Raw genomic sequence first — 13,421 nt, forward strand, 5'->3', positions numbered from 1 at the left:
TGAAAGGGGAACCCAAAATCTGGGAAACAAAGATCATACCTCATTTTATTGTCTGTGCTTCATAAGCAGCAGTGACCACACACATATAAACTGAGCATGCTGCTATTTGTCAGTGATAACTGTTAGCAGCATTAACAAGTTGTTATTTATAATACTCATTTCACACCTATTTCTCCTTTACTTCTGGCCTCTTCACAACAGCTTAGCCGTCTCCTTCACTCCTCCAACATGCAACCCTTCTCTCATTCTATCTCACTTGCCAGGATTTAGTACCTGAGCAATTGATGCCCCAGATCCTAATTGCTCTCTCGACACACCTAGCATACATGAAGATGGAGACCAAGAGAAGGACACAAAAGCATCCCCAGAAGTCCCCCGCTGGGTGATAATCTCAGCGGGGGAGATGTGATTTTTACATGCCCTCCCATGTTGAAGACGGCACTGCCTGCTTCTCATGTGGCTTTGTCTAGACTTGATCTTCTCATTGACAAAAATGGGAACCATCAGATTCATGGCTGAGAGAACAGAGCTAAGCTAACATACTCACAAAGGAAAAGCCACAACTTATTTTACTTGTACCTTTGGGCCAAAGCTAATTTATTATTCACATAGGCGTAAAATTCTGCCTTGAATGTGGTCTTAGTAAATGAAATTGTTTGGCTTTCACAAGTCAATTTCTGGGTTTGTTTTTTCTTCAAGAAGCCAACTTATCCATAACTGGAATATGCTCACGTGTAACATGGGGGTTTACTTTCACAGCCAGTTTTAGGACAAAACATATGCTTGGAAGCATCATGGGCAAGGTGCTAATTATTTTAACCTGCTGAATGTTTACTGGTACCATTAGAAGTCACGAGAACATAAATGGTTAAAATTTTTAAATTTGTTTGACAGGTTTCTGTTACAAAGTTTCTAGTGATATTATTTGTGGAGCATAAACAGGAAATGACCAAAAGCTAGTCTCCTTAAAAAGCCTAATTTTTACACAACTGTCAATGAAGCAGTTATTTTGTCGTTTTTCTTTTTTTTTGAAGGTAAAGGCATATGTTTTAGGGGGTTTTTTTCTTGATTTTTTTTTTAAGAAAAATTTGAAGCCAGTTTAAAACTTTTCTTTCTTAAAAAGAGATTTTTAGTCAAAATGTCTTCAGATCTGGAGGAAAACCAGTGAAACGGAAACCATCTGATTCTGAGGTTGAGTTTCTCCGAGGAGCACTCTGGAATTTCAGCACTGAATTCAGGCGTTCTTGCTGTGCTCAGCAGACCCGGGCCTGCAATCAAAACCATTTGATTCTAAAGCTGATGCTCCTAGACCCAGGCAGGTTCCAGCACATTGTGAGCCCTGAAAAAGCATAATTACAAACAAAGGACAGAGGCACACGTTGACTTAATATAGCTCGCCGCTTTCAAAGAGCACACAGCTCTGCACACGCATGCTCTCACCTGTCCTTAGAAAACCCTCACTTAGCAGGGGAGGGGGCGGCTAGCACCCCCGTGTTATAGCAACGGCCACCAAGAGGGTCAAGGGCCAGACCACAGCCACACACTGTTACAGGTTCCCAGTGATGCTTCTATGGAATTGGTTCGGCACATATTTTTGAAAACCTACTGTGTGTTTGACCTGGCCTCTGACCTTGAGGAGTCCTTAACCTGGGCAAGGGTGATGTAATGTGGCTCAGAGGAGATGCTCACACTTAGGGGAGAGGATCATCACTTGGCTCAAGGAATCAGGAGGTGATCATTGTCACTTGGCTCAAGGAATCACCATACTGGCTTTGTCTCACGCCAAGAAGAGCTGCTAGTCTTCTCCAGAAAGCACCAAGAAAGCTCACCATGCCAGACCTTGTGCAGAGGAGGAGAGAATGTACGTTGCTGCTTATGTGTTTATCATTTTGGAATTTCTCTCTAAGGAATTACCACAAACTTGGTGACGTAAATTCACTGTCTCACAGTTTCTGTGGGTCAAGAGTCCAGGTACAGGTTAGCTGGACCCTCGGCTCAGAGTCTCACCAGACTGAAGTCAAGGCATCAGCCAGAGAAACAATTCTCATCCTGGGCTCAGGGTTCTCTTCTGGGCTCATGTGGTTGGCACAGAATTAATCTTCTTGGGGTGGTACAACTGAGATTCCCATTTTCTTACTGGCTGGTGACTGGGAAATGCATTCAGTTCCTAAAGGCCACCTGCAATCTCTGGCTCATGGCCCCCATAGACTGTACACAGCATGACTGTTTGCTTTCTTCCAGGGCAGCAGAAGCCTGTCTCCCTGACATTTCACCTTCTTTTGGAGGTTCACCTGATTAGGCCAGGCCCACCCACGATACTTTTCCTTTTGATTCACTCAAGTCAGTTGATTAGTAACCTGATCATTGGAGGAGTATCCCACCATATTCATAGGTCCTGCCTGTACTCGTGGGGAGGGTATCATACAGGGCATGCCCAGAAGGGCTCAGGAATCCTGGGGACCATTTTAGAAACTTGCATTCCATACTGTCCTTCCACCTGTGTCAGTGCTTGTCCGCCTAATTGTGTTTGCTGCCTTGGCCAGCTGTGTCAAGCAGCCACAGTCTCCAAAATGTGCCTCCCTCAATATGCTTTTAAAAACAATGATATTTTATAAGAGGAATCAATCACTAATGGTAGGTAGCGTTTCAGATAATATAACGAGCACTTGTTTTCGTATTGTCAGTACTTAGCGAAATGTTGGGCACTCAGGAGTCCTCAATGTATGTTTCTCCAGCAATGAATGCATGGATGATTAAATGAGAAATATTTTGGGCATCCTCATCAGATTGCATCCCATAAAAAGAAATGCCTACCCCCCATGTGCAATGCTGATTCCTCCTTTTAGTTTATAGCACTTTCCCTACCCCGCCCCAGTTTAAAAGTAATGCCTGCTTATTCTAAAAACATTTGGAAATGTTTCTTCCTTCTATGGTTTTATTTTTTTATATTTAACATTTTAATCCATCTGGAACTAATTTTCCAATATTATGTATAAAATAGTCCACCCCCTACCCATTTTGCCAGTGAAGGTTCTTTTTAAAATATAGATACTAAGTTCTTACGTATAATAACGTCTATTTCTAAGCTAGCTGTTCTATTCCATTGATCTGCTGACCTGCTTTGCATGCCAGTTTCACCTAGTTAGTTACCAGAATTTTATAATATGTTTTAAGATCTAGTAGGGCACCTGCTGCCTCATTACTCTTCCTTCAGCCCGTCTCTCCACCAGTCATTATGCGTGGGTCTATCTGCCTGCTCTAGTGCCTTAGGCAGCAGAGCATTCTTTAGCAAAGTCTGGACCTGGAGCAAGATCTTGGTTCACAGTCTACCTTTGCATCCTCCCAGATCAATGCCTGTTGAGACTCAGAGAAATGGAAATTTATAATGTTTATAGTATATACATACTGTGAGCATTAACTGGGGCAACTTCTAAGAATCGCCCAGTAGGTCAATACCTACTAATTGGAGTGGAGGAGTGACCCTGAAGGTGCAGGCACTCAGGCTTCTGTCCCTCCATTCTTACCAGCAGGCAGTGCAACTCTTTTGAAAGCCTCTTGTGCAAATGGCGAGGCTTGTAGCTTTCAGACCCAGGCCAGGTTTTAGACTGAGCATATCCAGGATTAAGACTTGGCCTGAGGTCCTCTTCAGAGTCTGCATTGGCCCCAGGGAAGTCTGGTGGGTTTGTTGAGCTGGAGCCATTCCAGAGTGACCTTGGGGGCCTGGGGAGTGAGTGTGAGTCAAATGCTGAAACCCACGTGGCCTGACCTTATAAGGGCCTGGCCATGCCAGGGAACTGACACCCCTTGCTTCATCCCCAGGGAACTCGTCCCTGGGCTTTGGCAGCCAGAGAAAGTCCTTAAAGCCACAAACTATAGATGTTGGGAGTGGGAGTCATTCTAGCACAGACCAAAGTGGTGCTGGGGAGGGGAGGTGGGCCAGGATCTGATAGCATGTGCTAGACATTGAGGACAGAATAAATGAAGACAAGGGCAAGAACCCGCACAGTATTGGGTCGGTCCTGTGCCTCTGCCCAGCGGTTTATAAAGGTGACCAGTTATCTTTAGACAGGTGCAGGCACTGGGGAGCAAAGGCCTGTGGTGAGTCATAGGCAGCCAGGAGTTCTGAAGGCCAAAATCTTCCTTCCTTCCTGGCACCTTCCCTCCAACTCAGAGAAGGCAGGGCAGGAATGCACCCATTCATTGCTTTGAGAAGTATCTCTGATGGCCTACTGTGTGCTCTCAGGAGCTAGGATAGGGGGACACACAGCCCTGTCCTCGGAGAGCTTCCATACTGCAGAGCGAGGGGAAAGAAAGGGCAGGACGGCCAACCTTGTGTTCGTGGATCTGCCCTCTGATGATGGCAGTAGGGCAATTTGATGTCTCATTCTAATGCCATTCCTGTGTGGCCTTTTGTAAAAAAAACAGATCAGATGTTCAAAGCTGGAAATCAAGAGCTTGACTATTATCTGGTCAAGCCTCTTTTCTTTTCTTTTTTAAATATAGTATAATCCTACCTTTGTTTTTTATTTTTATTTATTTATTTTTTGTTGTTTTGTTGTTGTTGTTGTTGCTATTTCTTGGGCCGCTCCCGCGGCATATGGAGGTTCCCAGGCTAGGGGTTGAATTGGAGCTGTAGCCACCGGCCTACACCAGAGCCACAGCAACGCGGGATCCGAGCCGCGTCTGCAACCTACACCACAGCTCTTGGCAATGCTGGATCTTTAACCCACTGAGCAAGGCCAGGGACCAAACCCGCAACCTCATGGTTCCTAGTCGGATTCGTTAACCACTGCGCCACGACGGGAACTCCATGTTTTTTAAATTGAAATATAGGTAATTTACAGTGTTGTATTGGTTTCAGATGTACAGCCAAGTGATTCAGATAAATGTATATATATTCTTTTTCACATTTCCTTACAGGTTGTTATAAAATATTGAGTAAGTTCCCTGAGCTATACAATTATAGGTCCTTGTTGCCTACCTATTTTATATATAGTAGTGTGTATATGTTAATCCCAAACTCCTAACTTATCCCCCCCCACCTTTCCCTTTTGGTAACCTTAAGTATGTTTTCTATGTCTGTGGATCTACTTCTGCCTTGGTAATAAGTTTATTTGTATCTTAAAATTTTAATTTTTAATTTTTTTGTATCATTTTTTTAAGATTCCATATATAAGTGATGTCATATATTTATCTTTGGCTTAGTTCACTTACTATGATAATCTCTAGGTCCATCCATGTTGCTGCAAATGGCACTATTCATTCTTTTTTATGGCTGAATAATATTCCATTGCATATATGTACCACATCTTTAACCATTCATCTGTTGATGGATATTAGGTTGTTTCCATGTCTTGGCTGTTATATATAGTGCTGCAATGGACACTGGGGTGTATCTTTTTGAATTATAGTTTTCTCTGGATATATATCCAGGAGTAGGATTTTTGGATCATATGGTAACCCTATTTTTTAGCTTCTTAAGGAACCCCCATACTGTTCTCCATAGTAAGCCTCTTTATCAGATAAATAACCCAGAGAAGGAAAGTGATTTGCCTAAGTTCACCCAGCTTCACAACAGTGAGGGGATTTCACTACTCTGCCCACAATTAACCATCAGAAAAACGGTGTTGCTATTTGCTTTCCATCAAGTCTCTAGAGGCAGCACGCAATCCAAGGTTATTACTGAAACATAGTGGACATTTTTGAGAGAGGAAGACAGATGCAGATGATGTTGAGTCTACCTAGGAAATGAGGCCACACACTCTAGGGTTAGAGTCAGACCACCTGAAATCTGAGTTCTGGTTTCTTCACTTAAAAGCTGCGTGAACTTTAGCAACTTTCTTCATCTCGTCTTCTCACCTGTAAAGTGATGACAGTGGTGCTCCCTGTAGGACTGTGAGAAGAATTAAATGAACTATACATCCACACTTAGCTAAATGCCTAGGATGAAGATGTGTTGTTAGGATAAAGGATTCCTAGGATGAGCCCTGCCCAAGGAGGTTTGATGCTCACAGGCCCTTGAGGGTTGGACCAGGGCAGGCATCTGACAACTCCGTGTTGTGCTTGTCCAGTTCCAGGAGCCCTGGAGGAGCGGCACAGAGCGGGAGAGTGTGGCGAGAGAATGAAGACACCAACTGCCCAGGAGAAGCATGAGGTGGCAGAGTGGCACTCTGTTTAGAGGGCTTCGGCCAGCGGTGGTGGCGGCAGCAGCCCCATGGGCGACTCTGCTGGCACTGGGCCTTCCTGGTTGGGTGCTGGCTGTCTCGGCCACGGCAGCCGCTGTGGTCCCGGAGCATCATGCCTCCTCGGCCGGCCAGCCGCCCCTGGACTGGCTGCTCACAGATCGGGGCCCGTTCCACCGTGCGCAGGAGTACACTGATTTCGTGGAGCGCTACCGCCAGGGTTTCACCACCAGGTACAGGATCTACAGGTGAGTGGGGCTTCCTTGGGATGCCAGCCTGGGTCTGGGCGGGGCGCCCACCACCAAGCCAGCTGGTGGGCCACAGACAGCACAGGCACCAGGGGAGAGCCCCCCCAGAGGAGCAGCAGGCAAGGAGAACGAGCCTTCCATGTTGGTTTTTTAAAAAAAGAAAGAAGAAAACACATACAAGCTGGAAAACCTGCTGATGCCTCCTGGGGAACTTAGCAAAAGGGTTTCTATTTATAGGTTGTGCTGCTTATAAATTGAGGACAAATCAGGCGGCATGGAGTCAGCATGTGGCCCGTGCTGCTGCAGGAGGTCAGAGTCAAATGCTGGGGCCGGGTTTTAACTAATGGGCGAGATACTTTTATGAGTTGTAATTACCTCGACATGCAAATGAAGGAAGGGCAGCTCCAGCTCCTGCCCGAGAGGAGGGGGGAGCCCTGCAGGGGCAGGGACGGGCGTGCCCTCGCCCTTGTCAGCACCACAGCCTCAGCTGGCCTTGCTCAAGGAAATGGGCTGTATCTTCCCCGCCCCTCGGGCCCCTCCTTGTAGCATCAGAGCTGAAAGTCAAACATGTGACCTGCCTGGTCCATCTGACAAGGGCTGAACCAGGCACAAATTCCTGGCTGCTGGACCAGCACTTCAGATGCACAAGGCTCCTGGAAATCCTCACCTTGGGTGACCCAGAGAACCTCAGAGCTCCCTTGAATGCATCCCTGAATTCAACCCCTCCCCCTTCATCCCTCTGCTTGGTTGTGCCCTTAGCAACAACCCCTTGTCCTCCTCACCTTGACCGTAGCCTTCAAACAACCCTGGGAGCTTTGCTGCAATTTTTTTCTTTTATCAAGACATTTTCCAATTATAGAATAGTTTCTAATGAGAGAGAGAGAGAGAGAGGGAGAGAGAGAAACTAAAGCCATAAAATTGCCTATTCTTTTAGCATCTAGAGATTGCTGTGGGTGACTTTGGGTGCACACATACCTAGTCATATGAATGCACTTTTAAAGATTCTCGCCCCCTTGCTAGATCCTGTACTTTGCATGCCTTATGTACATGAACTCCTTTAAGCCTTTGAACAGCTGTCTATTGGAAGCATAATTATTCTTCCCTTTTTACAGATGAGGAAATTAAGGTCCAGAGAAGTTAAGGAACTTGCTGAGGGGCACACAGCCAGCAAACGGTGGAGCCAGTTAGCTCTCAAGTAGTCAGACTCCACAGTTGGGGTTCTTAAAGCATAGTTAAAGAAATTATATTTTTCTTTTTCTGAGAGTTTTTTTTTAACTTCTACAATAACCATGCAGTCTATTTAGGTTAGAATGGTGTCTCAGAAATAAGGTTTGAAGGTATTCAGTGCTGGGAGAGTCCCAAGGGGTAAGAGCAGCTATTTACAGGGGCCGTTCTCCTGGTGCATGATTTCCACATCCAGATGCGGACAAAGGGACGAGATGAGGTGTTTGAGGGGCAGGTGCCTGCTGGGCACAGAGGAACAAAAGCTCTCTTCCAATCTTGTCTTAGAAGGGATTGTAGTTCATGCTCTCTGCTTCAGCAGCTCTGGTCCGTGCCATCCTCCAAAGACTGGTGCAGATTCACCCAGGGCCACGGAGGCGGAGAGCGGCCAGCTGGGGTAGATGAGCAGACAAGGGTAACTTGACTCTCAGTTAAATATGAGAGTCAAGTTAACCCCCACCCCCCATTTTCTATAAGGTAAATTCATGATGCTTCTCTTTATCAAAGAATTTCTTTTTTCATCCCTTCAAAAAAAAAAAAAAAAAAGGAAGAAAGAAAGAAAAGAAAAAGAGAAAAATCCATCCCTAGAATGTGTTTAAGGGGCAGATCCCTCCAGTCCAGGAAAACAAGATTTAATTTACCTCAGGCTTTTCAGTTTATCCCAAATCTTTCAAAAGCACTGTTATCACCAACTACATATACATATATATATTTAAGTATATTAGAACTGAAATGTCCAGCTGGAGATCCCAACACCACCATTGGCTTCAAATGGCTATGAGAACTAGAGGGACTAAAGCACCAGTTTCCTTCTCCCCTCCACAGATTTTTCTTGGCATCAAGTCCCAGTCCCAAGGCTGCCAGCCCCTGAATCCCCGGGTGGCAGCTCAAAGCTGGCCCGTGGGGAGCGTCTGTAATCACTTCTGCACCATCAACCATTCTATCAGTTGGTAATGGTTTTTTGATCATTTAATGTGACAGGCTCTTACACTGTGCCATTCTGTTTCTCTGGGGTCAGTTATTGCACATGAACCTGTACTTGGGGAAACAGTAACCAGTCATTCTGACAGGAATGCAGCGTTGTGATTTGCGACCTTGTGGTGCAGCGACCGAGGATGGTCACATGCGGCTGCTCCAGGAACATCCTGGGAGCTCTGCCTTTAGTTATTAAGCAAAATGGTGGAACCGTGGATACTTGCTCTTCATTATCCCCATGGGAGCTCATGCTTATCCCTTCTCCTTTTTCTCCAGTGGTAATTCCCTCTGGTAAATTCAAGAGCTTGCTTACTATGACTAGAGCAGATCACAGACAACCAGTAAAACATACGTGGAGGCTCAGCCCCAAAGACTGGAAGGAAGGGCGTTTTGTATGAAAGGGCCGAGGGTGAAAAAACTGGCAGAGGATATCAGAAATGCTCTGTGGTTAAATACTGGGTCTCAAACAGAATTGGTTTTCTGTCCAGTTCTTCAAGAAAGCGTTTGGTACCTAGAAATCAGGTCGTGTCCACATGTACTTTCCCTATAAGAAAGGAGGTGAACTGTGATGAGGAGGAGAAGAAGGAGCCTTTCCAGTGGGGCTGGAATATTTGGTACCTAACTACCTGAATCCTGCACGGAAGAAGAGAGACCCTCCTTCTCTTCCAGGTGTGGGTGAACGGAACCTCACAATCACACATCCAGCCACTAATACTAAGCTCCGAATCCCACCTGTCCTTATTGGGAAATCATTTTCTCGTCTCACCTGAAGGAGATGACTGGTCATTCTGGGACAGCTCTGGCCTCTCTAACCTCGGTTTCCCAGAAACTGTTGCTCTCTCCATTCAGGTGTACATTTGTGTAGCCACAGGGGCTTCAGAGCAAAGGTTTTGGAGCCAGATGACCTGGGCTCTACTCCTAGGGCTGTAGCTTACTAGCTGTGTAATGTTGGGTGAGTTATTTGATGTCTGTCTTTCCCAATTTTCTTATTTGTAAATCGAGGACAGTAATCGTGCCCCTCTAATGGATTTATGTGAAAATTAAATGAATTAATTGATAGAAAACACTTAGTACTTAGTAAATATTACCTATTATTAGAGTATCCTCAACAAATATTAACCAATGCAAAAATTATAATGAGATGAGAGCCATGGGTACTGTCTCTGTGATAGCATCTACAGAGGGTTTAGCTATTGACAACGTATATTAGAAGGAGAAAAAAAAGGATTATTTTCTTGCTTTCTTTTTTAAAGCATATTAACCTTAACTCCTCAATCTCTCTCTCTCTCTGCTGAGAGAGGAACTCACCTGGAGAATGGGTGAATCTTTTCTGTGACACACTCTTATCAGTCTTGTAGACCACCAGCAGAATTGTTTCTACCACCTTTTAGAGTCATCTCAGGGAAAGACCTTTCTCCTAAAGTCAAGGGTTGCCAGCTGAGCAGGCTTACCCTAAGCTGTCTTATTGAAGCCAGTGCCTGGTCACTGCTGGCCCCCTGGCCCCGGGAATGACATGGACACTCTCAAGATGGCACCATTACAAGAAGGGAGGCAATGTGCCTTCTTGTCAAGCTTCCTAAATACCAGGATGGGCTTGGCCATCTCACCCCACTTTTTGGCAAGCTTTTAAATTTCATTAGCCAACCTCTCAGCATCTCCTCAAGCCCTGCCAGACCAAGATCTGAGCAACTGGCCCACTTCTCAGACACTTTCTCTTGATAGGCTAGTGGTAAGAGCTGTTGAAGCAGAGACCCTGTCTCCTATTCCATTTGTGACACCCAACTGCACACCTTTGCTCCAGTCTGTGACCCCCACTGCAATAAACACTTAAGTGATCAACCTCTCACAGCAGCCCTGTGAGGCAGGTGGGAGCTATTAGGGTTCAAGGCAGTGAGATGGACTTGTTCAAGGTCAGAGAGGTAGTCAATCCCAGCCAGAAATAGCACTCCGAGCTCCTGACTCGAAGTCTCCTGCTCATTACTCTAGACCACGCCACTTCCCTTTGACTGGTAAGTGCATCTTCATCATAACACGCAACCTAATCAGGCACCTAAATTGAACTGATGCAAATGTAAATATGGTTTCTCGAAACACTCTAGCGGTAATGTTCCATTCTCTCTTTGCTACAAATCAAAGTAATGAGCAGTCTGGTTTTTTAAAATTTCTTTTTGTATTAAGGCTTTAATAGAGAGATAATCATGAGATTGGAAAAAATCCAAGCCGCTATGATGAAACACTTAAAACTCGGAAAGAATAAATTAAGAGAAAGTTAGAAATCATATAGAACAATGAACATAATCTAATGATTGGGAGAAAAGCAAGGCCAGGTATAGTTGAAAACTGTTGACCTTAGGAGTTCCCGTTGTGGCTCGGTGGTAACCCGGCCAGTATCCATGAGGACACGGGGATTTGATCTCTGGCCTCAGGTAGGTTAAGGACCTGGTGTTGCTGTGAGCTGTGGTGTAGGTTGCAGATGCAGCTCAGATCCCACGTGGCTGTGGCTGTGGCGTAGGCCAGTAGCTGTAGCTCAGATGCCACCACAGGTATGGCCCTAAAAAGACCGAAAAAAAAAAAAAAGAAAAAGAAAAAGAATATTGTTGACCATAGTCATTAATACCCCCGTTTCTGTCTGGCCTCCCTTTTAGAAAGGAAGTGTCTGGAGATATGTTGGAAGTCTTTGGGGAGGCAAATAAACCAAAAAATAAGTAGCTGATCTTCATCGAGAAAAAGACCTTTATATTCTGATCATATCCTGGGCAAAGTCTGCAAATTTTGAGAAAGTATAGCAAAACTTAAAACCAAAAAAAAAAAAAATACCAGCAACAAACAACCCCCCGCCCTCCCCAGAGGTTGGAGTGGTGCCCAAAGGTAGGCAATGCTGAAGCAGGAATGTGTTTTAGCAGGCGCATGTGGAAGCATCCAATGGGACAAACAGGGATAAAATCAGATCATGTGCTAAATGAGGGCAGTTAAGGCGAAAGAACTTTTCAGCGGGCACCAGAGCAATAACCCTAAGGAAAGATAATCCATTTGTAATTCATCAGGATGGAAAATAAGATGTGGCAATGGCTTACATGTGAAGGAAGTGAGAGGCAGGCAAAACCAAATATTTTATGCATACTGCTCCTAGTGTGGTCTGTGGACCAGCAGCATCAGCAGTACCTGAGAGCTTGTACAAGTTATAGCACCTCAAGCCTCACCCTGATTAACAAATCAGAATCACCATTTTAACAGGAGCCGAGGATGAGTAGTATGGCATTAAAGCTTGATTACACTAAGTGCTTGGGAGATGGGGAGGAGAGCAGGGGGGACCAGAGTGGAGAAGAACAAGGCTTCATGGTAAGGCAGCACCCCCCAGGATGCATTTGAGGTAGGGAGCATGCTTACAGGAGATGTTACACATGAAATAGATGAGTAGTCAAGGGAGGTTAAATTTAGGAGTTATTAGTGCCAAGGCGCATAAACTCATAAGAGTAGGTCCAGCAGCTGGGAGAGAAGTTTCAAAGCAGAAAAGGCTGGAGGGCCTCAAACCAGCCTGTGGGGGCCTCCTGGGAGATGGAGAGGTGAGGAAGCAGAGCGCAGCCGTGGAAGCAGTCACAGAAGGTGCTCCGGAGCTGATTTATCATCCAGACCACGTCTCCCGGACTAACAAACACTGATCTGAATAAACAGCGAACCCTGGGAGAGACACCATCTCCAATTAAGAGATCACAATCCACATAAATAAACGGCAACCAAAGGCACCCTCAGTCCGCCTGGGCAAATCCCAGAGATTTCCTAGGTGTTCATCCTGGCTGCGGAGGTGGGGAAAGGTGGTGTTATCACGCGGCTGCAGGGACCACGAGGGAAGCCAGGATTCTCCAGGGACGCGACAAGGCAGGGAAGAAGGTGAGCTCTGCTGGAAAAACGACCGCAGCTGAGCAGACGGGTTGATCTCTGCCGCTTTCATTGGGTTTATATTTTGACAAGGGAGTCTGTTGGAATGCAGGGAGAGGAAGGAATAGGACACAATTAGACCAGAATCAGGCAATGCGGAGGGATGCGCCTGCAGTCTGGTCACCGGTACTATTTTTCAGTTCATAGGTGGAGGAGGTGGGAGAGGGACAGAAGGAAACATCTAGAATTTGATTTCCTTAAGTGTTCACGGCTGGCTAAGTCTACAGCCGAATATCTGACACAGACCAGCTACCCTGGGCTGTAGACCCAGCAGAGGGCCTTCGCCCAGGGAACTTTGTCCTGGAAATATCTGGGTGATGAGCCCGGCAAGGGCCCTTGAATCCGGCCTTGTGGCTCCTCATCCTTGTGCACATCCTGTCTCCATCAATGATGCGGAAACGCAGGACCCCAGAGCAACCCCTGGGCCATAGGGAAGCGTGCTGCCCACTTGGGGGAAAGCGCGGGCAGAAACAGACAACTGCCATTCAAGAGTGTGGGGCCAGCACTATTCATTCAGTCATTTTATTAAGGCCACTATCCAATAAGTCCTTGTATTAAGTCTTGTGTTTTTCCTTCTGCAAGACTGTGCTAATAAACCAGAAAGTGGGAGGACACGGTTCTTGATCTGGCAGAACTCACAGACAAGCGCATTTGGAGAAAGTGCTAGATCCTTCTGCACAGAAAGGCCAAGGAAAGCTGGAATAAGAGGGGTTGCAGAGGACAGACTTGGCTGGAACTCTCCAGGTGGAGAGTTTGGAGTGGTGCTGTAGACGCAGGAGCAGTAGAAGCAAAGGTTGGAAGCTCCAGATGTGCTCGAGAAGCTGAGCAGTGAGTTCTGAGAGTTCAGTGCAAATGCCGA

General features: G+C 45.9%; 1 protein-coding gene across 4 annotated transcripts in view; it reads left to right on the plus strand.

Moving 5' to 3' along the window:
* The window catches only part of BRINP2 (BMP/retinoic acid inducible neural specific 2), a 128,943-nt gene that overhangs the window by 62,210 nt on the left and 53,312 nt on the right, over window positions 1-13,421 (plus strand). For all 4 annotated transcript variants that reach the window (XM_021063690.2, XM_021063688.2, XM_084977694.1 and 1 more), the window contains one exon: window positions 6,072-6,430. In XM_021063690.2, coding sequence (XP_020919349.2) covers window positions 6,150-6,430 — 281 coding nt within the window. In that variant the 5' untranslated portion in view covers window positions 6,072-6,149. The remainder of the gene's footprint in view (window positions 1-6,071; window positions 6,431-13,421) is intronic.

This window comes from Sus scrofa, chromosome 9 (genome assembly GCF_054392235.1).
Source record: "Sus scrofa isolate SSC_HxYL_T2T_F1_AM1 chromosome 9, Sscrofa_HxYL_maternal_Yorkshire_Landrace_v2.0, whole genome shotgun sequence".
Classification (NCBI taxonomy): Eukaryota; Metazoa; Chordata; class Mammalia; order Artiodactyla; family Suidae; genus Sus; species Sus scrofa.